Source organism: Phaethon aethereus (genome assembly GCF_964289735.1).
Source record: "Phaethon aethereus genome assembly, chromosome: 1".
NCBI lineage: Eukaryota > Metazoa > Chordata > Aves > Phaethontiformes > Phaethontidae > Phaethon > Phaethon aethereus.
The window spans coordinates 94,014,382-94,042,372 of record NC_138575.1 but is presented as its reverse complement, the minus strand read 5'-3'; the positions used below and the strand labels follow the sequence as shown (position 1 = coordinate 94,042,372).

Below are 27,991 nucleotides of genomic sequence, written 5' to 3'. Positions count from 1 at the left end.
CAAAGACAAATTGTTGAGACTCTCTTCCCTCTTTGGGGGAGAAGAGTGATACCAGGAAGGGTGAGGCACATGGGAGGGAAGTTGCTGTTTTGTCGCTTTGGCTCTGGAGGTTACCCACAGAGGATTTCCACATGTAATGGGACTGTGGGCTGCAGTAGCTAGAATATGAGTCTACTTGATCTTTCTGGGAGCCTTCAGGGTATGCCTAGCCTGACATCTTGATGGCAGACCTCTGTCCATGCACCTGGCCACCCAGAAGCCACATAAGGCAATGCCAAGCTTGACGTAATTTACCCTACCTATCAGCAGGGCTTGTTGTCTTGGGCTCACAGCCACACTAACCGTGGGTCTGTAACTCCTGGGAAACTGCTGTCTTGCCTTCAGCCGGCTGGGCAGGCTGGCCGAGTGAGCTCACGTTGGCCTGCAAAGTGCCACGTAAAGATCCTGTGTGGTGTTTGCAAAGCTCCAGCTGCAGGTCACTTTACTTGAAGTTGCTTCCTTTTAAAATTACCAGCTCAGAAGTAGTTTTTCCTATCTCCTCTCGACTTTATACAAATGTCTCCTCCATGACTTTTCCCCCAAGCAGCACTCTGGGGCTTGTGGGGTGAAGGGGACAGCTTGTGAAGCTATCAGAAGGACAGTCCAATTTGCAGAGGTGCGTGCTAGCTAGCTGGATTCTTGCTGTTGCAATGTGGACCTCAGCATAGCCAGCCATGGACATTGACCCTGCGCTGTACATTTGCACCTTTGCTGTCACCAGAGGCCAAGCAGAGTCATCTGAGAGTAGCTTGGTGAGATTTCCCCAAATGCTGTGGTTCCTTGCTAGCAGTAATCTGCCTTGCCTTGAACAACTTACTGAGCATCTCATGGGGCGTCTGTGGCAGTTCTTACTTCAGGAGTTAGGAGGTTTAATTTTGGAGGTTACGTTTGAAAGGACTTGTCTGAGTTGGGTTTGGAAAGGGCATGCTCAAACAGGTGATGGCTTCAGCTGTGGCCATTGTGCAAGTAGGAAATACTGCTCTGCAGAGTCCAGCTGCTCTTGAGGATGGTGGTTGCGGTTAATTGTGTATCTGCAGGGGGAGCAGGCGATATAACTCCTGTTTGGGCTGGCTGCTATGGTTTGTTTGGTCTTGGGCTTCTCCCCTGCCAGCGTGGACATGCCACAGGAGCAATTCTGAAATGCCTTTGAGACTTGGTCAAGATGACTTAAGGTCATCTTAGTGCTGCAGCTGGAGGGAGCTCAAAATCCTGCAGCTGCATTACGATGCCCATAGAGGGAAGTCTCTCCTTGACTTCAGCCCTTTGCCCTTGGTTGAAGCTGAATTCAGTCTGACATCCAGGATGTCTCTTGGTGCAGCCACTTAGCTCTTTAATCCCCCTGACCTGGCTTGTTTGCTTTAGTGTTCATTCATGACAGTCTCTCCAAAACAGCTGCTGCAGTGTACTTCTCAGCAACCTGGGTTGGGATGGGTGGTCTTGGGCTTCAGGTTTTTTGGAGGTTGTTGATGCTTTCGAATATGAACCTGGGGGTTTGTCCAGCCAGGGTAGTTCAACTCAAAATAGGCAGTGCATTTCAGGCAGAACAGTTAATCTGAAATCTTCCTATAGATTGGGTCTCTTAGTTCAGAATAAAGGTACATTATGCCAAATTAGTGTAATCCACCCTCAGCCCACTGTGCTGAATTTAAACAAACTTACAACTGGGCATTTCTTTTCTCCTGAGAAAGTGTTCCCTCCACTTCTGGATTGAAAAATATGTATGCCCAGTAGCAACATGGCCAGTGTCACAGGAAGAGACTGTGAAACTGCAGGATCACCTCTGTTTTCATTTAGCTCAGGACTTGTACTACTCATTTACTTTTGTGTTCAAGCTAGAATATATTCCAGACACAGCCAAGAAGTGGCAGCAGCACATAGTGAATATCTCCAGTGACACTTTGTTGGAAATGTTTGTATTTTGCTCCTGAAATTTGCCTGGTGTGCGTTGCTGGCACAATACAGGCATTCGCTGTGCCAAATCTGAAACGGGGAAGGAGAGTGAGTATGTATCTGTCTGCACACAGGTAGATTTGTACCAAGAGCTGAGGATGGGATGTCTTGGGAGAGCCACAACCATGCTTAGGGGAGAGGCTGGAGAAGGGAAGTGCTTGCATCAGTGTCTGTAGCTTCCTCAGGCCACCAGCTCGGTGAATCCCTGGGAGTTTAGGGATATTGGTGCAGAAGCCAGGCAGGGCTGGAAAGCAGAGGGAGGCCTGAGAGTTTCATCCATTGTGTTTCTTGTCATCCACAGGAATCCACTGCCACACCTCCACTGCATCCCCTGAGGCAGCTTATGGGACCCTTCCCTGGGCGCCTCTGCCCCAGGACACACTGCATGGGATGGCAATGACACGTGGAAAGAAGAGACCCATGTCCCCCATCCCTTGCCTCCTCGTCGCAGCCGCTAGTTGCTTTGCCAAACTGAGTGAGTTTCTGTTCGGAAGAAATCCATTTGTTCCATTTTGTTTGTTTTGCTTTGATGCTGGTTAGCACAGCCATGCCTCAAGCACAAAGTGGTTTTCTCACTCTGCTGCTTCCTCAGTAGCCTTGACTAAAGGTCTGAGTTCAAACACTCCTCGAGTGGAGAAGGGAATACAGTCAGAGTTGGACATCTCTGTCTGGTGGTGCCAAGAAGAAATGGGGCTGGTGTGCATCTCCAAGCGCTCGGATGGGTGTGTGGGGAGCTAAGGGGAACGTGCAGCAGCGATGGGTAATGCAGAATGTACCAGCACTGCAGTTTTTTTTCTCTGCCCTTTCTTTTGCTGAGTCTCACAGAGCTTTCTTATTCCCATTTTTTCCCTCTGTGCAGGTGAATCTCTGCAGGTCACAGTGCAACCTGTCTCCATTGTCCAAAAGCTTGGGGGCCCAGTCAGCCTGGGGTGTGTGGTGGACCCCCCCCAAGTGAACCTTACCTGGAGACTGAATGGGAAGGAGCTGTCTGGATCGGACGAGGTGCTGGGTATCCACATTGAGCGAGGAAAACTTGTCATCACGGCTCTCAGCAACCACACTGTGGGGCGATACCAGTGCATTGCTCGTGTGCCTGAAGGAGTCATTGCCAGTGTCCCTGCAGTGGTCACATTAGCTAGTGAGTAGCTTTAGTCCTCCACCATCCCCTGCATTGCTTGGGCCATCACTCGTGCATCCTGAGAGACTCACGCTTACTTGCTCACGCCGGCATCAAGGGAGAGCTCCTTTGGCTTAGGCCATTTTGTAGCATTTTTGGTTGTGGACTGGCTGTCATATTGTAGCCCAGTGATGACCCAAGCGGTCCTCCTGCATGGTAGGATGCAGACTTATCCTGCAGAGACAGTTTTTGCAAGACCACAAAGAGCAGGAAATACCTGAGTGGTGTGGTTTGTGTGCATGGTTGGTTTCCTGAGCTGTCATGCTGCCTCTTGATTGAGGTTACTGAAAAGCACCTGCTGGTACTGATGGCCAAACCTCTGCAGGGTTGTTGCTAAGTTTTCCTGCCTTCCTGACTCACAGAAAGTGAAGTCCTTTGCCATGCTTGTGCTGTGGTGGGACATGCACTTTTTTTGTGTTGCCCCTGGCTTCATCGTAGCCAAAGTACCAGCCCCCACGCTCACAGCAAGGAAAGGTTAGCCTGGTTGTGGTGAGGAGGTGCTCCCGAGCATCTGCATTAAGTGGCTGGTGGTCCTTTGCGCCACTGGGAAGATCCCTTGCCAAAATGCAAGGTGAGGGAGGGGATGGCGGGAGAACAGTTGGATGGCAATGCTGAAAGCAGAGGCTGTGCTGTCCTCGTTTGGTAAGGCAGGCGCAGGAGTCGGCAGGAGGTGGATACAGGACAGCAGAGTATCTAAAAGCACTCCTAATGAGGTTATTGTCTTTAAGGGGCAGGAGGCTGTATTCATTACCACTGCTGTTGGTCCCAGGAGGGCGTGCTCCCCCTTCCAGGGCTTTGTCCTCTTCCTAGGAGGTTGCAGTGTCATGGCAGCAGAGCCACCTTGTTTCTGAGCCACTTTGCTTCTGTCTCTGGGCTTACGTGCTCCTCGCTGCTGCCCTCTGGCACTGGCCACAGACCCAGGAGATGCGTGTGTGTGTGTGTGGGAGGGGGTGTCTCAGAGTGGGGAACTTCTCTTGTGGGTGCCTCGTTTTGGCCAGATGTTATGCTCAAATGTGAGAAAGTGCTGTATTTGGATGCATCTGAGAAAGGGCAGCCCACGCCTGATTCGAAATGGGGTGGCTCTGCGTGCACCACCCTTGCTTTGGCAACGGAGAGTCTGATGTTCTCGGAGGCCTGTGCAGTTTTTGGTGGAGCAAGTGCATGCAGAGAAGACCGCCGTCCCCTGGCAGTGACAGCCCCTGGGCGTGGAAAGGGCTTCGTCATCCCAGCAAGGGGGAGTTTGGGGCTAAGTCTTAAGAAAGTGAAGAAGTGAAGATGTTTGTGCAAAGTGGGGGCTGGCTTTGCTTTAAAGCCAAGAGCTGTTGGCTTGTCACTGATACATTAATCAGGAGTGAAATGTTTAGGCCAGGCTGGGTGGGAGGAGGAGGAGAGGGAAAGCGAGGGGAGAGTTGCTGAGCTCTGAAGCAGGGTGGGAGGGGGTTGTCACAGGGCTGAATCTATCGGGGGATTTGGCCTGAGCCCCGTGCTGAGATTAAGTTTCGGAGAACACATTCCAGAGCAGAAAGGGGGCTGTGTGCACTGGTGGCCTGATAGAGGAAAGGAGAGGAGGGGAGAGGTGGAGGGGATTACCAAGGGCATGGTTTGCATTTAGGAAAGCAGGGTGTGCACAGCTCCTCAGCCTGATTAGTTCCTTCTAAGGCTGATCCCCTTTTCTTTTTTTCACTTCACCCCAACCCACCACCACCAGCTCTGTTTCCTGCGACAAAGCAAGGCTGTTGGACCTATCTGTCTGCTTTGGTCTAGCATCAGTGGTGGATGGGAAACAGGTCCTAGAGCACCAGAAGGTCCCACCACATCCCTCAGGGCAAATCAAAATCATAACTGAGTAATTCCTCAGTCTTCTTCAGGAGCCAAAGAACCTTTGACAACTTTTGCAGCTGGGGATGGGGGTGCAAAAGAGGGGAACTTGCCCATTGCTGCGGTCCCTGCTGTGGCAAAGGCACTACTGCTGAGGGGAGATCAGGAGCACCATTCAGTGGAGCTCACAAACTGGAGCCAGAGATTGGTTGAGCAAACAACTAAATCATTGTGGAGCGCCGCTGTCCTCAAGTGGAGCTGGGGATGGCAGAGGCCACGTCCCACGCACCTGGACAGCCTTGGGCGATAGAGAGCAGCCCCCAGGTGGGGAAGACTTGGCAGTCAGTGAGTGAAGAGGGACAGAGGGCAGCCCAGGAAAGACATGGGGCTGGAGGTGTAGGAGAGAAACCTTCTGGAGGCGTTCAAATAACAAGTTTCATGTTCATAAGCTGGAGGCTGCTTGCAACAGTGGCTTTGCAGTGATGTGAAATAACAGGAGGCACTGATTTGTGGTGGGACTGGATTTAAAAGCTATGGTAGGAGATTGTGTCATGGGGTCTCACTCCTGCTCCAGACCTCCTCTAGAGTGCCTAGCTCTGGCCTGGTTCAGTGGCGACCATGGTCTTGTGGGTGGAGAGGGAAACCCCTGGCAGGTTGGCATTGCAGTTCATACATCTCTTCCAGATCACCTGCTGGGCTGAAAGAAAACCCTCTGAAAATCTTAGCCCCATCCAAAAATTATTTTGGGGGGCCAGGGGGAGAGTGAAATGAGAACGTGAATGAAAGCAGTGGCAGGGGTGTGGAAATGTTTTCAAGGTTTAGGTTTATTTTGGAAGAGGACCTGGAGTCATTGGAAAAAGTGTCTTGCTGGGTTTCGAGGTGTGTAGGTAACATCAGCTGACCAACTTTTAGGCTATTTTCACTCCTTTCTCTCCTCCTCCTTTGGAGGAAATACCCTCGAGTGCCCCAGGCTGTGCGTGCCCCAGGCTGTGCATGCCCAGTCCCTCAGGGCCTCCTTGTGCTTTGCTGACAGTCAGCAAAGAGATAACCATCACTGCCATGCTGGCAGCCACACTGTAGCCTTGGGACCGATACCTCCTTCTCCCGTCTGTGGCGTAGCGACGCCGAGTCCATCTCTGCTCTCCCTAACTCAGAGGGCTGGTTGAAACTAGCGTTTAATTCCTCCGTCGGAGATAAAATAGCTATTGTATAGCCGAGGGGTAGAGGGAGGAGGGATTTGCAGAAAGGGGAAGATTTCCTAAAGCAACAAAAGGAGCAGAACTTCAGGCATTGCTTGGGCACTTTTGAGTCCAGTTAGAGCTGACCGGCTGCCTCAGGATCCCACTCGACTTTGGCAGCCTGTAGCACATCGGTGCACGTAGGTATCTGCTGACCACTGCTGGCCTGGCCGTGCTGCACAAGATCAGCCCTGCATGGCCCTGAGGCAGCCCTTCTGCCTGGCAGCGATGGGCTGGAGTCCGAGACACCCTGAGTGTCTGGGGCAGTGGTATTCCTGGTTTTCCAAGCCAGGCCCTAAGCCTGGCTGAGAGCCACGGGTAAGAGCAAGGTATTTTCTCTGCCTGCTTGCAGGTGGCAACTTTGCCATCATGCCAGAAGCCCTGCTCCAGCCCATCTCCTGCGCGGTCGTGCTATATGAAAAAGGTGTGGCTGCAGCGGGCTCTGGTGGGGCCGGATAAATCCACCAGAGACATGAACATGGCCCTGTGCGCTGGTCCTGCAGCAGCAAAAGGCTCAGAAGATCAAGAGCCCCCGGTGGAGCTCACAGGACAGCTGAAGTGTGGGGCTGGAGCAAAGCCGGTGGGCAGAGGTGGCAAAAGCCGCGCAACTCCCAGCGCTGGGCTGTGCGTGGAAAATCAGTGCAGCGAGCACAACAGCCAGCCTGACCTGGATAGCTGTGACGTTTAAACAGAAAACAAAAAAACAGATGAGGGGTGCAGCAACGGGACTCCACCTGCTCCAGTGTATGCCCCGTGGCCGGGTATGAGAGGAGTGCGGGAAGGCACCTGTTTCCCAGGGCCGCGGTGGGACAAGGGAGGCTCGTTGCCCCATGACCCTCCATTGGTGCCTCAGCGAGGGCGGCCATCGGCTTCATGGCAGCACATGGAGGGGGGAAGCCGGGGCCCCAGCGCGCGGCGCTCATGGGCAGTGACCCTGCGCCGGGTCGGGCTGGGCATCCCCCAGGAATTTGCAGCTGCTTTCTGAAGACAACCCCATTCATTTTCCTCTGCCTGGGCCTCTCCTCTGATGGCTCCCTGGAGGCGATGGCGGGAGGGAGGGACGGGGGCGGCTGCGTGTTGGAAAAGCATTTGCTGAGCAGGCACGGGGGGCTCTGGCCCCGGGGGCAGAGGTGGCGTGAGGAGGGGAGAGAAGGAAAACACAGGTGGTGTTTCTTGAGCTGGGGGAGCTGTGGCACGAGGACTGTGCGATGGGCCTGGGGCGACGTGGGTGAGTGGGGCTGGGGCCATGGCGAGGGGGATGTGCTTGGGGGTGCGTGAGCAGGTGGGAGGCCGGGGGCTGCGTCTGTCCCGGTGAGGCAGGAGGGGGCTCGTGGTGACAGCACCGGTGCCCAGGCTCCTCCGGTGCTGGCTGGATGGGGAGCAAGAGCCGTAATCCCAGGCTGCTCTGACAGCTGAGGGGGGATTTGTGGAAGATGCCTGCCCCCATGCTGGAGGACCCCCCCATTCCCCTTCTTGGGGTCCCTCCCTTCCCTCCCTCACACTTCTCTACAGCAGGGAGGACTTTCACCTTGAGGGCCAGCGTTTTATTTACTATTGCTTCTTCTCCAAAGTTATTTATGGTCTCCCATTCATTTAATCCGGTCTGTCTCGCCTGCCTCGTTGCTTGGCCCCCAGCCCTGGGATTCAGCTGGTTTCCCTCCCCGATGACAGCGACGCAGCTAGCCACAGGGCTGACCCTCCCCGTGCCCCGGCTCGCCCCATCGCGCCTCGGAGCGGGGCGCAGATAGACACAAGCAATGGCCTTTGGTTGCACTCCCTTCTAAGGAAAAAAGGGGAAAAAAAAAAGGGGGGGGGGAAGCCCCGTTATCCCGGCATGTCTGGGATTGGCAGTGCTCTGTCTGTCTGTCCGCAGCATCTCCTGGCCGGTGGCTGGTGGATGAGGACTTGCCGCTTCCCTGTGATCAAGCATGTCTTTTAAGGACAAGGACATGGGCTGGCACGGAGGGCGCTGCCATATGAAAAGGAAAACCCAGCCAGGGAGAGGGGATGTGGTTTCTGCCAGCTGTGGTGGGAGTTAGACCCAGGGTGCAAATTGCATGTTAGACATGGGGCATGGCTGCTGTCAGCTGGGCAGCCGAAGGGGCGAGTGCTGCATCCCCCCCGGCACTGACCCTCTCCTCCACTCCTCCCTGCACTGCCTGGTGGGAGGAGGAACGCGCGGCTCCCCACATCTCAGAGGGACTCATTTCAAGCACCCAGGGCAAAACTGTGTGTCCTAGCCCAGCATGCCAGCCTCCGTTTTGCCACGCTGAGGCCAAGCGCAAAGGGATCTGTGAACAGAGGGGCTCGCCCCACATGCAGGGGTGCCCCCACCATGGGGCCAGCGGTGCCCCCAACCACCCCTTGCGAGCTCCAGCCAACCCGTTGGTGTTAATGGATGGCTGTATGCGCCCGTACCAGCAGGGAGCGGGGCGGTTCAGGCTGCCCGTGGCCAAAACCCGCTGGCAAATAACACAGTCTTGTTCACTGAGGGGGAGCAGGAATTTAGGGGAGTAGTTTGGCAGGCAGCTCGTACACTTGCGTATTGGAAAATAGTTTGTCCTAGTGCCCACCTGATGTTTTTCCCCTCTCCCTTGCTGGTTTCGCTCCACTTCTGCAGCACCCAGTTCTTGTTCCCCCAGGCACCCCAGGATCCCTTTCTTCTGTCCTTTCCCCCTCTGGCCACAGCTTCGCCCTTCGTGCCCTGCAGCCGGGCTGGGAGGGGAAGGCAGGAAGAGCCGGGGGTCTCACTCCCCCCCATGGGGCTGCAGCGCTCACAGCTGCGAGAGCGGTGGGCTGAGCTGCTGTCAGGGGGGCTGCACGTGAGGGACCCCCATGTCTGCCCAGCCCGCCGTCATCCCGGGGGTCCCCCAGCACGGGGACATCATTTTCCATCTCTGAGAGTGTGGTGCTTGCTGGTGGGCTCTGCTGTGCCGGGGCAGTGGGTCTGCTCTTCCTCGGGGCTCCTGGGCCCCTTCTCCTCTTTGGGGTCTGTGCATGCATGCACGTGTGTGTGTGTTGTGCAGATCCCTGCCAGCGTTGCTGGAGCCTATGCCTTGGCTCTGAAATCTTAATTTGGCTGTGATGAATCCAGACCACCAAGGCACACATTAATTTTCCTGATGCTCGTTTATATTTTGTTGATCGGAGAAATATGCGTGATGAGGGCAGGCAGACACTGGGCTCTCGCCTCTTCTCCACCTCTTTCCATTTCTGTGGCTCTTACTATTTTATTCCTTGATCAAGTATAAAAAGCAAAGAGGAGAAAATATCCAGCACCCTTCCCCTCCTCAGCAGTAACTTTCGTTGTTGGAGGAGCATGAGGCGCTGCCAGCTTTTCACAAGTTAAGAGTTAACCTTCATCTGGCTTTAATACCCAGTGGAAACATGGCTCCCCTCCTCGGCTTGTCTTAAAGGATTAATCACATTTCTGAAGTTCACCCGTATTCCTTCTTTTTATTATTATTTTTTTTAATTGAACGATGCCAAGAAATTCCAAAAGTATTAAGCATGTTCGCTGCAAATCATTTTTATGACATTGCAAAACCTCCCCTTTTCTTTTCAACCTCCTCCCCTTCCCTCAGATCTGGGCCCGGGAACGCTGGCTCCCCCAGCAGCCGCCCGGCAGCCCCTCCGCGCCGCGCTCGGGGAGGCTTTCTCGCTGCCTTGCCAAGAGAGCTGTTTTTTATTTAAACTCCATAAAGGATCTTGCTTTAATCAGAAAGTCTGCTTGAGAAATTTCATGTCACTTTTCCATGACTGTGGGTGGGAGAAGCTTGGAGCCAGAGTTGTCTTTTACTCTTGGAGGGCTGCTGCATTTCCCAGAGAACAAAAACACATTTTTCTGCCAGCCGGGGCTGCCAAGGGAGGCTGCCTGCTGTCCACCCGCCGCCAGCCCTCCTGCTTCCCCCCGGCTCTCCAAACGGCCCGAGGTCGCGGGCGCCACGTCCCAGGATGGGTTCTGAGGGGCGAGGGAGCTGCTGACAGCGCGTGGCCGCACCGTGCCATGGCGAGGGATGCAACGGGATGCCTTAGTGTGGGGTTTTGAAAAGGGAGTGTGGTCTCGTCCAGATTGAGCGGCATGCTGCTCGGGAGACATGTGTTAGTGCTGGGTCCTGGGGAAGATGGGCCGGCTTGAGCCTTGATGTGACGACGTGACTTGTGGCCAGCTGTGGGATGCGCAGTTGTCACTAGTGGTCGCCTGGGCTGGTGCACGGCACCGTAAAAATGTGTGCGCGGGAGGGTTTTCCTGGCACAAAACCCTCTGCCTCCCAGCACAGGCTGACCAAGACAAACTTTGAGCCTGCAGCGTCCCGGAAAGATTTGCCATCGTGCCCATGGGACGAGGGGACCAGTTTCATCTCCGGGAAGCTTGGTGGGGCCAGGCTGGCGTGCTCTTTGCCCTGCCGGATGCACGGGGTGTCACCGCAGTCCTCTGCTCCTGCTTTGAAAAACAGGGAAAAGAAAACAAAAAGTCAAGGGCCCTTTTCCCCCCTGCCCCTGTGCTCCCACTCCTGCTGCCTGCATCAGCCCCGCCGGGGGAGCACCCCTGTCACAGCCTCGCAGGGGGACACGTGCTGTTATGGGGTGTTTTCATGGCTGCTTTGGGGGGCAGCTGTGCCGTGTAGAGGAGGAACTGCTTTTCCTTGCAAGTCCCTGTTCTTTGGACTGGGCACACACAAAGCCTCATGGTTATCCAGCAGCCTTCAGCTGTGAGCTATTTGATGGGAGCGAGAGTGCCTGGAGCGGAGACACTGATTGCTCAGGCGCTGGAGGAGCTCAGGGCAGCTCTGGGAGCTTCCAGCGCTCACACACCTTCTCCCACTGTGTCACCCAGTATCTGAGCACCCTTTGAAGCAGGCTGGGCTCCTTGTGTTACAGCTACAAAGTTAGCTTCTCGGTAGCAGGACGGCAGCCGCGTTTGAAATAGCAAGCGGCAAGAAGGACCATTTTTGGCTGCCCTTCAGAGCTGCAGTAAGTTGGCTCATTTTTTACTCTCAGGCCAGGATTTTTCACACCCAGTTTCTCAGCCGTGGAGCAGGCGGTTTCTCCAGAAGCTGTGTTTTAAGTTATCCATTTTGTAGGAAGGAGGAAGAGAAAAGAAATAAGGCTCTGAAACTAGTCCAGTTTCCCTAGCTGCCAGGGACAGAGCGGTCCTCTGCTGGCACCGCAATAAAACAGCCCCAGGACCGCAGGCAGAGGATGAGCTGACACCGGGATGCTGAGCAAGCCACTGAGGTTCCCTGTCGTTTGCTCTCTCTGCAGATCTCAAAGATTTCAAGTTTGACGGCCAGCATGTGATCGAGGTGGATGAAGGGAACACAGCCGTGATCGCCTGCGACCTGCCCGAAAGTCACCCCAAGGCTCAGGTCCGCTACAGTGTGAAGCAGGAGTGGCTAGAGGCCTCCCGAGGTGAGTGCCACAGAGGTCTGTCCTGCTGGGTCCCCTCCCAGGACCGGGTTTTACCCTTTGCCCTGCCCTTCCTCTGCCTGCTGCCTCCTTGTTGTCCCTTCACTGCCTGTCTGAGTACAGGTTAGTTTAAGGTCTCTGCCAGGTCTCTGCTCTCCCTGATGCCTCCACTGCCTGGCACTAGGGAGCCATGTGTAACGCCAGCTGTGGAAGAGGAAACAAGTAGAACTAGGTGATGCACCATGTCACTCTTCATCGGGCACCTCCATATTGGTGTAAAGTGTTCCTTTAACCCCGCCTGGATAAAGGTGACTTTTGAATTTGGGGAAATTTTCAAAAATTTGAATTTGAATTGTGCAGCTTCACTCCATCTGCTGCCCATACCTGTGACAAGCTAGCTTCACCTAAGGCTCTGCTCCTCCCACTATTGCAAAATTGTTCCTCTGAGCCACCTGATGTAGTTGATGATGTCCCTGCTCACTGCAGGGAGGTTGGACTAGATGGCCTTTAAAGGTCCCTTCCAACCCAAAGATTCTATGATTGTTCCCCTAATATTTGAACCAGAAGGGGTCATTTCAGTGCTGTCAGTGTTATCGTGTTGTTTTTTCCCTTCCCACTTGTCCACCTTTTGTCCAGGGCACTGCATTTCTTCAAGAGGTTGGACATGTCTTATAGCTACATGCCACCTCCTCTTCTCTCCCTACAGACAATTACCTTATCATGCCATCTGGGAACCTTCAGATAGTCAATGCCAGCCAAGAGGATGAGGGGACTTACAAATGTGCTGCCTACAACCCCGTGACACAAGAGGTGAAAACCTCGGTCTCCAGTGAGAGGCTGCGCGTGAGACGTAAGCTGCTCTCCCTTCACTGCATGTCTTCTCTGTAGCACTTCCAGCGCTGGGAGCATGTACCAGTGCTATTGCAGCTGGTTTTCTGTGTGAACTGACATTATCAGTTGCTGGAAAAACTCCGTTCCAGCAGCAGAAGGCCCCAAAGTCTGCTCCTGGGGTATGTGTGTGCGACCCTGGGGTTGCCGTACCTCCTCAGGATTTGTTCTCAGTGATGGACGAGCAAAGGCCCCTAGCCCTTTGGCAAAACCACTTGCTGTGTACATGCATCCCTTAAGGAATGTTCCTTTTGGCCTGCCTTCCCGTTTATCCACTGCAGCACAGGGAAGCAGTGCTAGCCCTACCATTACCCCTACCTGCACTCTGCACAGAGTGCTTTCCCACCAGCCACCTTCCTTCTCACCCACCTCCTTCCTCCTCCTCTCCTCACCAGGCTCCACAGCAGAGGCAGCCCGGATAATCTACCCCCCCGAAGCTCAGACCATCATTGTCACCAAGGGCCAAAGCCTCATCCTGGAGTGCGTCGCCAGTGGGATCCCCCCGCCGCGGGTCACCTGGGCCAAGGATGGCTCCAGCGTCTCTGCGTACAACAAAACACGCTTCCTGCTCAGCAACCTCCTGATTGACTCCACGAGTGAGGAGGACTCAGGCACCTACAGCTGCACGGCTGACAATGGGGTTGGGGAAGCCGGAGCTGCATTCATCTTCTACAACGTGCAGGTGTTCGGTGAGTGCTGCTGTAGCCCTTGTTTCAGGAAGGGCTTGGACTTTACTGCTTTCAGGGGAGAATACTAGTGCTACTGTATGCTTCCTCTCCCTGGACAAACCACAGTGTAAGGCAAACCCTTGCTTGTAGTTCCAGTTTCTAGGAGATGGGATGAATTCTTCCTTGAGGGTGGTGGTTCCTCCTTCCTGGCTCCCACCATGAGCTGGAGATGATGGATCCTCCCTTACCCTGCAGAAGCTTTTCTCTTGTCCTTTGTGGCACTGAGTTTGCTCTAACTCTCCACTGTCTAGTGGAGGACTGGCTGCTTCTTAGATGTATTTGACATTGGCATAGGAAAGACATCAGAGTGACTTGCTTTTTGCTCTGTTCTCTAGGAAAGTTCTCTGTGGGGTGGGAAACATAAGGGATACTACACCTTAGATATTTCTACCATGCATCCTTCCCCTTCTCACAAACATTAGGGAAGCTAAGCCTATGTTTTATTGGATTGCATTTCATCCAGGTGCTGATAGGTTGTTTTGGCACAATCTTTACAAGAATAGCGTTTCAGCTCAGACTTGTAGGTGGCTGCTGTCATCTGAGAGGAGCAGATGGCCTTGGGCCACCTCTCCTTGTGTTTCATGTGGATGTTGAAGGGAAGGGGCAATGAAGCAGACACCTCCAGGCCCCCACAAAGGGAATGGGACATGGGGATGGGGTAAGGATCCATCACTCTGCCCTCATCCCTGACAGAGAGGAAGGTGCAAAGCCATGGCAGTGCCCTGCTCCCTGCCAAGTGGCACTCAGCCACCGTGTTTTTACCCCACGCAGAGCCCCCGGAGGTCACCATGGAGCTGTCCCAGCAGATCATTCCCTGGGGCCAGAGTGCCAAATTCACCTGCGAGGTGCGAGGGAACCCCCAGCCCTCTGTCATGTGGCTGCGCAATGCTGTCCCCCTCGCCGCCAGCCACCGGCTCCGGCTCTCCCGCAGAGTGCTGCGGCTGGTCAGCGTGGGGCCCGAGGATGACGGCATATACCAGTGCATGGCAGAGAACGAGGTCGGCAGCGCACAAGCCATGGTGCAACTAAGGACAGCCCGGCCGGGTAAGTCCCCCTCTCCATGCTTGTGACCATTCAATCCCAGAGCCTAACAGACAGGGAAAGAGCAGGGGGAGCAGGAGAAGAAAGTTTGTGTGTAACCCTCCCGCTTGTGCTTGGTCTGTCTTGCTCTTCCCTCCCTTTTACCCTCCACTTGGCGTGCTTTTTTGACTGGGATCTCCATATGTCCCTGTAGGAACAGGTGGTAGCGGTTTTGCTTCTACTGCAGTGCCACGTGTGCATACGTGAGCTATCCCTACGTGAGAGGCATAGGACATCTGGGTGTAGTGTCTTACCCCATGGCTTACTCAGCTCTCTGCCTCTGAGCCTGCGGCTGAGCAAGAGCGTAAATACTGATGTGGGTGGACTCCCCTGGGGTAAGAGGGGTACCACCTGATTCCTGGGACCCTGCTGAACTTACCCAGGGTAAGAGGGGCTTCAGAGAGGGAGGAAGCCCTATGTAGCCAAGGGGCTTCAGAAAGGCCCCAATGGGGTGTGTTAGGTTTACAGCTGGAGAAGGAGAGATTGTTGCCAACACCTTTTTGAGTGGCACAGCAGGCAGCACAGGACCTGGTACCTGTGCTGCAATGGGTGTATTGCGCCGGTCTTCTGGGAGGATCAAGGGGCTCATAGCTCTGTCTTCACCATAGACTGGGATGGGCATTTACCCTCCCTCAACACCTTGTCTTTCAGGAGCTACACTCAACCCTGGGCGAGAAGCCCAGCTGGGCTCGACTCAACCTCCAACACCACCTTCCAGGGACAGTGCCTTAAAGCTGTCCCTGGATAAAGCTGGCCTGTCAAAACCTGTGACAACCCCGCTGGCAGCATCTCCACAGTGTGCAGCCAACAAGGAGCTGGTGTCTCCAGCCGAGGCCCCTATCATCCTCAGTTCTCCCCGGACATCCAAGACAGACAGCTACGATCTGGTGTGGAGACCCCGGCCTGACAGCAGAGCCCCCATCCTCTATTATGTGGTGAAGCATCGCAAGGTATTGCTGTTTTGCCCTGCTCCCATCTTTCCTCTGTGCCATTCCACAGGCGGGCTGGTGGCTTCACTGCACATTTTCACACCTCGTGAGCAAGTGCATTGGGGCAAGGGCACCCATTGCTCACCGGTGGCACTGGTTGGTGGGACCTCTTCAGCTGCAGCCTCATCCTGTTGAGGTGTGATGAGCACAGGCTCCGAGAGGAGGTTTGCCAGGCTGTCCAAGAGGAGCCCATAGTGGCTAAGTGCGCAGAGGGTGTATGCACACACGTGTATTTCCAGGCTGAAGAGCTTCCAATTCCCAGGTGTGTTGCTTACACAAGTAGGAAGTCCTGAGGGCAGATTGCTCCGTGCCTTGTTCTGTAATACTTTCACCTTTGCACAAGCCACAAGGACACCTCTGCCTTGAAAGGCTCAGGCTGCAGGACACAGAGCAGCAGCCTCTCTCTGCTGCATGTACCTGCCCTGCTCAGCAGCGCTGGAGCACCCATGCTCAGTGACTGTGAGGAGCTGGCAGAGAGCCATCATAGCCATGCTAAATCCTCTGGGAAGGTCCTCATCCACCGGTTTTATTCTGGAAGCTGAAAGACAGTGCGCTGTCGAGCATGTCTCTTGGCTGGTGGCACAGCTTGAACCCATGGTGCACTGCCGAGCTCTGCTCGAGCACAGGGGCTCCTGCCCTCTGCGGTGCTTCTCAGCACCACGGGCACAGTGCAGGCAGAGCTGTTTCTCTAAATAGTGAAGCATTGTTGAGGTAAAAAATTCTGCTTTTGAGGTGTAGAGCATCTCTTCTCATTTTTCTGGGGAAAAGTGAGGAAAAAAGGGGCTTGGATTTATCTGTTTGCCACTTGTATTTCCTTTGGGTAGGCAGGAAGTTGCAGTAGAGAGGCAGACTTTGCTTTGGGGTTTGAGTACATTCCAGATTTGGCATGTTTTGGATTCCCAGCCACTGCAAGGCACCATTTTCAATTATATATGAATATATGTATCTATTTTCCTGGAATTGTTTGATTTTGTGAAAAAATGGTATAATGGGAGGCTGTTATAATCCCTACACATCCTTGATTTCTTTCTAAACAAAACTTAAGCTGAGAGTTTCAGCTAACCCATCTCCTTAAAGAGCCCTTTAAAACAAAGGCAGAAGATGCCAACACAAGAACACAATAGGGCAAGCTTAAATAAAAACCAACATATGCCAAAAGCCTCACCAGACTATTGGCTCTGGTTGTCTGCCAAGAAGAGATTTGTCTCCCAATGGTGTATCATGTAACTACCAATTCTGCATGCAATCTTAACTTGCAGGCTGGAGTTGGTCCATATTTTATTTGTTTTTCAGCGCTTCACCTGGAAGGGGCTGTAGGGCAATGGAGGTCACCGTGGGTCACTGCAGTTTGCAGTAATATGTTTTCAGTGTAGTCCAAATTCTCAGCTGGAGGCTCTTTCTTGGGATGTTTAAGGATTGTGTGGAAAGGAATTAGTCCCAATAACCCTTAAACTTGTTTAGAAAGAGTCTCTTTCTATCAGAGATCCTTAGGATCAAATTATATAATGATCTGGTTTTGACATCTCTGACTGGAAAAGCATGTGTGCAGTGAGGGAAGGAATCAATTCAGCAACAAAAGAAAAGGCTCTTTGTGTGAAAAATGGCTATAAGTAAAGTAAAACCTACTGACTTACATTAGTACTGGGCAAGGGTCTGCTTCTCCTCTGGAAAATATCTGTGTCTGTCTCTCTTTCCCTGCTCTTACGCTGTCCCTAAAATCTCAGCAGCCTGCAAGCAGTCAGATGCCACGCAGCCGTTATCTTTGTTTCTTCAGAATCTCTTTTTCTTTCCTGGATATTAGCAGTCTTTAGGGCTCCCCTCCCTGGCCTCACAAGTCTGCGGGCTCAGGCATAAAAATAAAACGAGGCAGGCATTAATCAGTCAGTGTCAAACGCTTGGAGAAGATGAATGATACGGCAGAGTCTTGGCATTTCCGTTTTGTTGCGTTGCCTGCATTGCTAATGCTCCTTTCGGCACCGGGTCACTTCAGTGTCCTGCCTTTTTGCCTGCAAAAATATTATCCTTGCAGCTGGGGAGAAGGAGGAAGGTCCCACCTGCCCTCCCTCTCTGCATGGGGCATTGGGGCATCACTGAAAAACAAACTGTATTTCCAAGCCTTTCTGGGTGCCACGGCCATACACGGGCTCTTCCCTGCAGAAACCTGTGCTCAAATGTTACGGTTCCTCATTTCAGCCCAAAAGTGCCAGTGGTGAGGCTGGATAAAACTGCATAAATAGCTGTTAGTCAAATGGTTTAGGTCCAGGTGACCAAAGCGGTGCCAGGGTACCTCATCCCATGGAAATGGCCAGTGTCTAAATGAGAAGCTCAGCAGCTGGGCTGCAGGAGAGGTTTGGCTCCTAAAGCAGCTCGAGACTCTGGCTAATGCTGCCTTTTGTGGGCACGCCTGCTCCAGAGCTTTATGCATGTTGAGGGGCAGTGGGTATCAGAGGGGACCAGTGGACAGAACGGGGCTGAGTGAACCTCTGGGATCAAGAAGACACCCTGGTGCTTGATGACTTGTCCTGCTTATACCTGAATCCTTCAGCTTTGCAAAATCAGGCCGGAAACATCTCCCTCCTTTGCAGGCAGGGAACTGACCTCCGGGCAGGGAAGGTAGCCCTGGTTGATACACAACCTGACATGAAAGTTTCAGAGTTTGGTGCAGGCCAGAAGCCCAGCCTGCCCCCAGCTTTGCAATGCCTGTGTTGGTCTCTCAGCAGGTCACCAATGCCTCGGACAGCTGGGCAGTGAGGGACGTCCCAGCCTCGCAGCACCGCCTGACCCTCAGCAGGCTGGACCCTGGGAGCCTCTACGAGGTGGAGATGGCCGCTCACAACTGTGCTGGCGAGGGACAGACAGCCATGGTGACCTTCCGGACTGGTAAAGGTCAAACCTTTCCTTGGGTGTTTTGCTCTGAGTTAGGGGAGGGCCCCTCCAAGATGTCTTGCCCCAGCCCTCAGGCACAGGCACCAGCCTTAGGACAAAGGGGCTGTTTCTGCTCTGGAAACCGATCTGCCCTCAGCTTAGAGCTGCTCTGTCAGAAGGGAAAGTGAAGGGTGGGACTGAAATGCAATGGGGAAAATCAGGTCTTCCCCTCTGCCTGGTTTGGAGTAAGTCCCTTCCGCCCTCAGTGTCTCAGTTGGACACCTGCAGAACCATACGAAATAGGTCTGTCAGGGATGTCAGGAGGTCGTTTAATCCATCCTCTGCCTGGAGACCGGATCAGCCTGTGGGGGTTGTTCCCGACAGGTGTTTGTCTAATCTGTCCTTAAAAGCTTGTCCTGCGCTAAAGGAAACTCCAGGCCTTCCCACACAGTCTGCTTGGTGCTGAGCTGCCTTTGCCACTAAAAGGATGTTGCAGTTGTCTGCGCTAAGTAGCAGCCTTCCCCATGGTGGTGGGCTTGCTCGCATCTCCCCTCAGGCCCCCGACCTGTGCTAATTACTACCTTCTCAGGCAGAAATCTAGCAACATTTCAAGAAAACCAATTAAAAGTTTTAGAAAATGAAATATGAGGGGGACCTATTAACAGTTTAACAAACCTTCCCCTTTAGCTTTAGTTGCTGCCTGCAGGTTGAGTGCTTTGAACCCCTAGGGCCATTTGAGTCCAGAGAGTATGTACCTTGGCATTGTGGCTGGGAATATTTTCTCTGCTCACCACAGAAAAAATTAACTCTGAGCCACGTCTCCATGTGACTGATGCCACCTCTCCCTTCTGCACAGGCCGGCGCCCAAAACCAGAGATTGTTGCCAGCAAAGAGCAGCAAATCCAGAGGGATGACCCAGGCACGAGCACTCAGAGCAGTAACCAGGCCGACAACAGCCGTCTGTCCCGTAAGGCCCTCCCTGGACTGGGCAAGGAGAGAGGGCGAGGGGTGCTGGATCTCTTGTGGGTGTCAGCGGCCAGGCCGTGCTGGGGTTGAAGACTCCACTGGGTAAAGCAAGACTGTGCAAAGCTGGATGGGTGGTCTCTAGCTCCTGAGGAGGAGAGGTCCTTCTTGGACACCCCTGTTACTGCACTTGGCAGGCAGTCTGTCTTAGGAGAGCAGGCTGATCCCACTGTCTGTCCCTGCCATTAATGCAAGGGCTTGTCAGAAACTTTCTGTCTTGTGCTGAGTTTCACACGGAGGGTTCAGAAAGCCCTTGCCGTGCAGACTGTGAACGTGCAGTGCACGGGACCAACAAGCTACCGTGCACCAGTGAGTGGTAGGGAAACACGAGGCAGAAAGGAGAACCAAGTCCCTGCAGGTCCTGGTCCCTCCTCTCTCAGCCAAGCCCTGACAAGGGGCAGTTAGTGCCCTTTCTTGGTGGGGAGGGTGCTCCGTTTGGGTATTTTGCTGCATTGGTTAATCCAGTTCATTGTTTCCCACCTTGTGTCTGCCGTTACTGTTGTTCACCAGTGCCATTATCCTTGCTGTGAAGTCCTCTCCCCTCCTTCAATCCCCCACACTCATTCATGTGTTGCCTTTTCTTTCATCTCCGCAGCTCTGTTCATCTCTTTCCTTCCCATCTTTTGGTTGTTTTCCTGTCAAATTACATTTCTACAGTTCAGAACTTTTCCCTACTTCCTCCTCAGTTGGTTCTTCTCAATCTCTCTTGTTTTTGTCTCCTAGACCCATCTGTCCCCCATGTCAGTCTCCCGCTGCTCTCACTGCTTCCACATCAGCCAGGCCTTTTGCTCTGTCTCCAGCCCTGCATCCACACCTCTCACTGCTTTCCCTCCCATGATGGGTGTACACACCTCAAACCTTGTCTCATCCTACTTAAGTAGTGGGGAGTGGAAAAGGAGCAAGATGCAAGCAGAAGTAACAGATGTTTGCAGGGCACAAACTGAAAAGAGTGAGGATTTGGGGTGCCAGCTCTAAGGAAGAGGCAGAAAGAAGAGAGGATTCAGGACTTACAAGAGCATGGCGGGGTGGGTGCAATGCAGGTAGTCTTTCACCCACATACCTCTGAGCTACAGGATCCTCCAAACAGGGCAAGAGGAATGTGTTTCATGTCCTGATGTCCTTCTGTGCCCCTCACAGCTCCAGAGGCACCAGACCGTCCAACCATCTCCATGGCATCAGAGACATCCGTGTACGTGACCTGGATCCCCCGTGGGAATGGTGGATTCCCCATCCAGTCTTTCCGTGTGGAATATAAGAAATTGAAGAAGTTGGGAGACTGGGTCCTGGCCACCAGTGACATTCCTCCCTCTCGCCTCTCTGTGGAAATCCCAGGCCTGGAGAAAGGTAGGCAGGTGTTCTCCTCCCTGCTTCCTGGAGGTCTGTAGGAAAGCTGTGCAGTCCCTGTAGGATGGTTAGCCATCTGTCACGTCACAGTTAGCCCCGGCATGTGCGAGCAAAACAAAACCTCTCCAGCTCCAGCCTTAGATGCATGGGGAAAAGCTGCAGATGCTTCTCCAATTTCTCCAGCTGCAAAGACCAGCATAGATTTGACCTCCCTCAGGGAGGCTTGTGCATGCTTTTCTGTATTACAGGATACAGTTACTAAATGCATTTGTTTTTGCCATTTACTAGACAGGACAGAACTTTCCTTAGCCACAGGCAAGACAGATGGGCACACAATTCCCGTTGCGCTTCACATGAGAAAAGACAATGAGCTGGACAACTTAAAAGGGCAACATATCTACCCCAACTTAAAGACCAGTAAAACAATGTAACTAATGTTTATGTACTTAATTTTCATGCAGTAGAGGAAGAACACCTTCCAATACCTGTTTTCAGCTCAGGACATCCTTTCAGGCATCTCTGAATCCACCCGCATACGCTCCAGAACTGCTGCCTGACCTCTAGACCATCCAGATGGGAACTGGGGAAGGCAAATAAAAGCAGGCTCCATCTAACACATGGTTGAAATCTGGCCATTCAGTGTTCGTACTTAGATCAAAACCTCTCTGTAGCCGCTCTGCCTTCTGGAGAAGATGTAGCCCCTCTCCATAGTCAGGCCTGTGCTGACAGTAGAAGTCTTGGAAGACTCCAATCTCTGCAACTCTTTTATTTCCCGTTTTTCCCCTAGGCACATCCTATAAATTCCGTGTCAGGGCACTGAACATCCTGGGAGAGAGCGAGCCCAGTGCAGCGTCACGGCCATATGTGGTGTCTGGGTACAGCAACCGAGTCTACGAGCGCCCTGTGGCAGGGCCATACATCACCTTCACAGATGCCATCAATGAGACCACCATCATGCTGAAGTGGATGGTAAGGTTTGTAGGGATGGAGATCTCTGAATGTGCAGGAAGCAGGTGTGTGGGTGCTACTTGGCCAGCTTGCACATCTCCCAGGTTACCCCACTAGAGTCTGTCACCAGCACAAATGGATCTGGGATCCAATAGCTCCTTCCAGCAGAGGAGGACTGGGCTTGGGTCACCTAGAAGTGGGGGAAGTCAGCCTAGGAAACCCTTCTCGTCTGAATCCAACATTGTACATGGGAGGCATTTCAGCGGATAACGTCAGGGTCTTGACCATTTTGTTCATCAAGAGCAGTTCAGCAGTGCACGGGGCAGCGTCTTGCTCTCCTGGCCAAATTCCTGGAATCCATTAGCACCTTTGTCTGTCCCAGTAGTTTCCAGCAGATATGTCCTTCACTCTCACTTGCTGGGTAGCAGTCCTAAGTGCTGATAATCATTTACAGCAGTCCACCTCAGAGGACATTTAAGAGTGGGCAGGATTTTTTGGATCACAAGCCCAGATCCAAGTGTTTCCAACAGCTTAGAGCTGATTCAGAGGGATGCAGTGCCCTCTTCTCTCCTAGGTGCTTCTAGCCAGAAATTGCTACAGGATGGGTTGGGCACTGCTGTTCATTTAAACACAAACAGTAGCTGATAAAATACTGGGTGAAAGACAGCAAGAACCCATGGAGCTGGGACAGTAGTGCCCTGGGGGGCAGGGGGGAAACAGAGCTGTCTTCAGAAACATAAGACTCCTGTGGTCACCTGTTGGTGGCAAGATGCAGCTTGTCTGGAAGCCATGAGCCTACTGGAGTCGAGGTGAAGGTGTACTTGTCCTTGGCCAGCTCAGTCACTGTTGCTGAGGAATTTTTGCTGTGAAGCATTGGCTGTGGCTGCTGGAGGGAGAAGAGTACTAGATGCTTGGGGTGACAGGACCAGACTCGTGGCTTGTCTGTTACCTGAGAGAAGCAAAGCGTCAGAGTATAAGGGAGCACTGAGCTCCTGGAAGGAGCTTACTGTGCTATTTTTTATACTTGCTATGCAAACCAGTGGCAACGCAAGGAAGATGCCCCTACAGGTCTTCCTCCTGTCCCACCCCATTTATCCCCACTGCTCCTCACCTAGTACAATACAGAGCATGGGACATCTCTGCTAATTTCTGCTCTCCTTCCCATTCCCTGCAGTATATCCCAGCCAGCAACAACAACACTCCCATCCACGGGTTTTACATCTACTATCGCCCCACTGATAGCGACAATGACAGCGACTACAAGAAGGACGTGGTGGAAGGTAGGAGATACTGAGAGACTGGTCCCAGCTGCTGGTTCCTCCTGGAAGAGTACACAGCCAGAAGGAGCCCCGTGCACAAAAGGCGGCTGCTGCTGCTGTCCAGGCCTGCTTTACCTAGCATGGCTGTAGACCCAGGCGGCTGTGTGTTCCCCGAGGAAGCTAACGACACCCTGTGTTTGCTTCCTCCTCAGGAGATCGGTACTGGCACTCCATCAGCCACCTGCAGCCAGAAACCTCGTATGACATTAAGATGCAATGCTTCAACGAGGGTGGTGAAAGCGAGTTCAGCAACGTGATGATCTGTGAAACCAAAGGTAACCAGCTTCACTGGGCACCTCTGGGAGCACAGCCTGCTGCCTTCCCTGCCTGCAGCTGTCAGAGCACAGCGAGGCAGGTACCTGCCTCACGGTGCATCGTCCAAGCTCAGGCAAGGTGATGGAGGCAGCACTGGGGAGAAGAGAGGCATAGGTTTGTTGATGCTGTGGATCGGGGTGCGTATATACCCATACTGGTACTCACAGACCCCTTGTGCAGAGTCCGTCACATTTCCTTCAGCGTAGTAGTGTGGTGGGTTGACCCTGGCTGGGGGCCAGGTGCCCACCAAAGCCGCTCTGTCAGTCCCCTCCTCAGCTGGACAGGGGAGAGAATATATAACAAACAGCTGGTGGGTCGAGATAAGGACAGGGAGAGATGACACAGAAATTACAGTCATGGGCAAAACAGACTCAACTTGGGGAAAAAAATTAATTTAATTTATTACCAATCAAATCAGAGTAGGATAATGAGAAATAAAACCAAATCTTAAACACACCATCTCCCCACCCCTCCCTTCTTCCCAGGCTCAACTTTACTCCCAATTTCTCCAGCACCTCCCCCCGAGCGGTGCAGGGGGGCCAGGAATGGGGGTTGCGGTCAGTTCATCACACATTATTTCTGACACTCCTTCCTCCTCCGAGGGAGACTCCTCACACTCTGCCCCTGCTCCAGCTTGAGGTCCCTCCCATGGAGTGCCATCCTTCAGGAACAGACTGCTCCAGCATGGGTCCCCCATGGGGTTACAAGTCCTGCCAGCAAACCTGCTCCAGCCTGGGCTCCTCTCTCCACAGCTCCACAGATCCTGCCAGGAGGCTGCTCCAGCACAGGCTTCCCACAGGGTCACAGCCTCCTTCAGGCATCCACCTGCTCTGGCATGGGGTCCTCCATGGGCTGCAGGTGGATATGTGCTGCAGCGTGGAGCTCCACGGGCTGCAGGGGCACAGCCTGCCCTCACCATGGTCTTCACCACGGGCTGCAGGGGAATCTCTGCTCTGGCACCTGGAGCACCTCCTGCCCCTCCTTCTGCACTGACCTCTGTGTCTGCAGAGCTGTTGCTGTCACACATTCTCACTGCTCTCTCCGGCTGCAGTTGCACAGTTTTATTTCTGCCTTCTTAAATACATTATCCCAGAGGCACTACCAGCATCGCTGATGGGCTCAGCCTTGGCCATCGGCAGGTCCATCTTGGAGCATTGGCTGGCCTTGGCTCTGTCAGACATAGGGGAAGCTTCTAGCAGCTTCTCACAGAAGCCACTCCTGGAGTGGCTACTTGGCCTGTGTAGGCCACCACTACCCAAACCATGCCAGAAAACCCAACAACAAGTAGTGACCTTTTGTTTTCCTAGGTGTCACATAGATGGTGACTGGAACTAGAAGGGCTAACTTCCCCTTGCTGTTCCGAACTCTTGTGCTTGGTTGTAAGGAGGTCCCATATTGCCTTCCAAGCAGCTGCACTGTCATGATAGCATTAAGTCCAAGTGGGTGTTTTGGAGAAGCTATTTTCCTTTTTCCTTTTGCTTGAGCAGCCCAAGAGCCTGGTAGATCTGTAAGCCAAGCACAGAGGACTTGTCTGTACTGCAATATGCATCAGCCTAGGAAACCCTCTGTCATCCAGGAGCGCTTCTTTAAAGCCACCATAGAAGTGTGTCCACTCCACAGCAGCGTAGACATTCCTGGAGCAAGTTGTTATTCCACCTGCCATGGCCGTGTCTAACGCTCATGCTCTCTCTCTCTCTCTTCCCTTCGCAGCTCGGAAGTCTCTTGGTCTGCCAGGTCGTCTTCCACCATCCACAGTGTCCCCCCAGCAGCATCCCCCACTGAGTGGTGGGCACAGTGGCCTGGGGACAGGAGCCATGGTGGCCCGTTCCAGCGACTTGCCATACTTGATTGTAGGCGTTGTGCTGGGCTCTGTCGTACTCCTCATCGTGGCTTTCATCCCCTTTTGCCTTTGGAGGGCCTGGTCCAAGCAGAGTAAGGGTTCTTTCTTGAGGGCTGATTTACAAGGCGTGCTCTGCCCTGTGGGTTAGATCTGACTCTGGGTGTAGTTGAGTCAAACACCCAAAATGGGAGGGCTGCACATTCTGGGAATCAGAGAAAGGGTGGGCAGAGGGCAAGTCTCAAATGTCCTGTGGAACCCCATAAAGACAAAGGCCGCTGTTTGTTCCTTGTCCTGCTTACTTTGTTGAGAAGGAGCCCTGGGACTAGAATGGAGGGAAGGGCACTCCCTTTGTCTTCATGTAGGGCCCCTTTCTACCGTTTATCTCCCAGGGTGCTTTGGGTGCCAAAATAGCCTGACACTATCCCTGCTGAGCTTCAAGAAGCTCAACGTTACCTCTGGTTTTGTCCTCAGACTTCCCTTTTCTTCCCTCTGCAGAGCAAACCATTGACATGGGCTTCCCAGGAGCTGGGCTGCTAGTATCATCCTGCCAGTACACCATGGTGCCTCTGAGGGGCATCTCTGCTCCTCGTGCTAATGGACATCCCTATGTTAATGGGCAGCCCTACGCTAACAGGGCACATCTGAATGGCATCTGCCCCTCTGCAGGAGTGGGGTATGCAAGCACCAAGCCCCGAGATTACAGTCCAGATGAAGTGCCACTGGTATGTCCACACCTGTGGTTAAAAGTTTGTTTAAAATGAGCTGGAGGCCATTGTTGCAGTGAGAGGTCTTCTCCAGACATGGCTGGCACACTTTGCAGCATGTAGGAATGGCAAGACTGGCTTCTTAAAAGAGATTTCCCCTTTGCAGTAGAGTCTGAGACATGGGAGGAACGAGAAGGTCTCCAAAACACTGGTGAAGAGGTGGTTTTGTGGGGCAGCAGCTCTAAGTACGGAGGAGACAGTGAGCAAAGGCTACTCTTATGGAAATGGTTCCTAAGCTCACAGGGGCTGACAGTGTTGAGGACTCTGTGTGTAAATAGTAACACAGGCCAAGTAGCACAATTTATAACTGAGGCTATAAATTGGTCATCATCCCCCATCGATTCAGCAGTAAGCATGAATTGAGTCTTTCAGTGCTCAGTTCCACTGTGCTCTGTAGCAAAAGAAACAGTTTCAGCTTTCTCTGCCTTCTGCTATAAGAGCTTCACCAATCTGCCCCACGGCGGCGCTGGCTGTGGCTCCCAGATCAGTACCCACCTCCTAACACTGCTGTGTGGCATTACTCCGCTGAGAATCCCCTTCTCTCTCCTTCCAGTCACACGAGGAGACCAACGCCTTGCTGCAGGCGAGAGTGCTGCAAAACGGGAATGCCCAGCAAGACTACCAGCCTGCCAGGTTAGTCCTGGCTTGTGGAGGGTGGAACAATCCCATGGGACCCACAAGGCTACCCGCTCACGGAATCTTGCCCTCGCCACACTCCCATCTGTCCCAATTCACTTGAGAAACAAATCTGTGCTCCAGCATTGGCCGCCTTGTCTAAATTCTCTTTGTACAGCACATTCCTCTTATGGTTTGAGGGAGGGATAATATAATTATAGAGATGGCCCAGACCTACTTCCCCCTCTCCCCTTTTCCTCGCTCTTCTCTAAAGCAGGAGACAGAAAAGTAGAATGAGAGAAGCCAACATCTATGACTGGATACTGATAAACAGCTGCCCCAGAATCTGGCCAGGGTCTAGTTGCGGGTGCTTTGTGTCTCACTGCTCAGAGGTCAATTCATTATTCCTGTGCCCACTGGGAGGCACTACTCCTCCCAGGTCCTGTGGCACTAGATGTTGAATCCTGGATACCATCACCTCATTCCCATCCCACAAGTACCTCCCAATTTCTGCTCTTCGCCTCATTTAAGGAATGCACTGTGTCATTGCATTGATGCAGCTGGCTGAGATGTTACATAGGTCGTATCTTTCAAGGAGGAAACATCTGTTAATACCTCTTTGTCTGCCTCCCCAGATTGACCAACTCAAGAACAGAAGACAGCTCTTTCCTCTACAGTCTCCAAGATGACTCCACTCACCAGCTTCTTCAGCCACAAGATGACTGTCCTCAGCTTCAAGAGCACTTTGTTGGCCTCCATCATCCAGTGCTGGGTAGCAAAGTGGGAGGCCCCAGCCTGGATGCTCGACGGGATCCCCTGTTCCACCAAGGTCAGTGGTCTGGAAAACTCTGTGCTTGCTTCACCTCATCACTTTAGGCTGATCTTGAAGGGAAATCTCACTGTAGAGCCTTTCTGATGACTCTGTTCATGCTTACTTCTGCGGTGCAAGGACAGTTGTAACACCGCATAGAACAGCGGCAGGGAAAGGCCATAGCAGCAGTTGGGGACTGTAAATTGCCTCAGTCAGTTTTAGAGGACACATTTCTCCAAAAGCTTGAGCTGTGTGCTGCTGGAAGGGCACATACCTGTTTGCGGTTGCAGAGATGCTGTCCTTCAGTCCTTAATTTTGCATTTTCCAGACTGCCAGTAAAACAACAAGGTCCCTGAAAAATTATGTGAATCCATCTCCCTAGGACCTGATCGCTGATCCACCCCACCTAGTGTGGATCAAACTTGCTGTGTGCAAGCATAGGATCAAACTCCCATGTAGCCAGGACTTTCAGAATGCAGGCCTTCCTCTTTGATCAGAGTACCTGTCCTCATAAAGTGGACTGTTGACGAGAAAGCTACCACAGCATCTCTCATTTCTGTATGCATTGTAATAATTTCTTACTCCTTTCCCTTTCAGGAAGCCCTTGCTGCCTAGGTCTGGTGCCAGTTGAAGAGGTAGAAAGACTAGATTGCTGCCAGTCCAGAGGAGATCTCCATCCCCAGAATCCAGTGATCACATCTTTGGGTCAGGACCTGCCAAGACATCTGAACAGCAGCCCATCACCACTGAGGCCCTTAGAGACTCATTCTCCCACCAGCTAGGGACCAAGCTGCCTTTTGCAAAAGACTTATTCTAAAGACAAAAAGAGAA

General features: G+C 52.9%; 1 protein-coding gene across 1 annotated transcript; it reads left to right on the top strand.

The window, feature by feature from the left end:
- Nucleotides 1-2,379: 2,379 nt before the first annotated feature.
- Nucleotides 2,380-27,942, top strand: BOC (BOC cell adhesion associated, oncogene regulated; the record flags this gene model as incomplete). The annotated part of the gene is made up of 18 exons (XM_082009862.1): nucleotides 2,380-2,464; nucleotides 2,849-3,127; nucleotides 11,488-11,634; nucleotides 12,338-12,481; nucleotides 12,915-13,208; nucleotides 14,019-14,291; nucleotides 14,979-15,277; nucleotides 18,034-18,196; nucleotides 19,038-19,148; nucleotides 20,342-20,548; nucleotides 21,336-21,517; nucleotides 22,671-22,776; nucleotides 22,968-23,090; nucleotides 24,841-25,062; nucleotides 25,466-25,692; nucleotides 26,288-26,367; nucleotides 26,985-27,182; nucleotides 27,762-27,942. 18 exons carry the CDS (start codon nucleotides 2,380-2,382, stop codon nucleotides 27,940-27,942), a joined length of 3,321 nt encoding a protein of 1,106 aa, XP_081865988.1.
- Nucleotides 27,943-27,991: the final 49 nt, after the last annotated feature.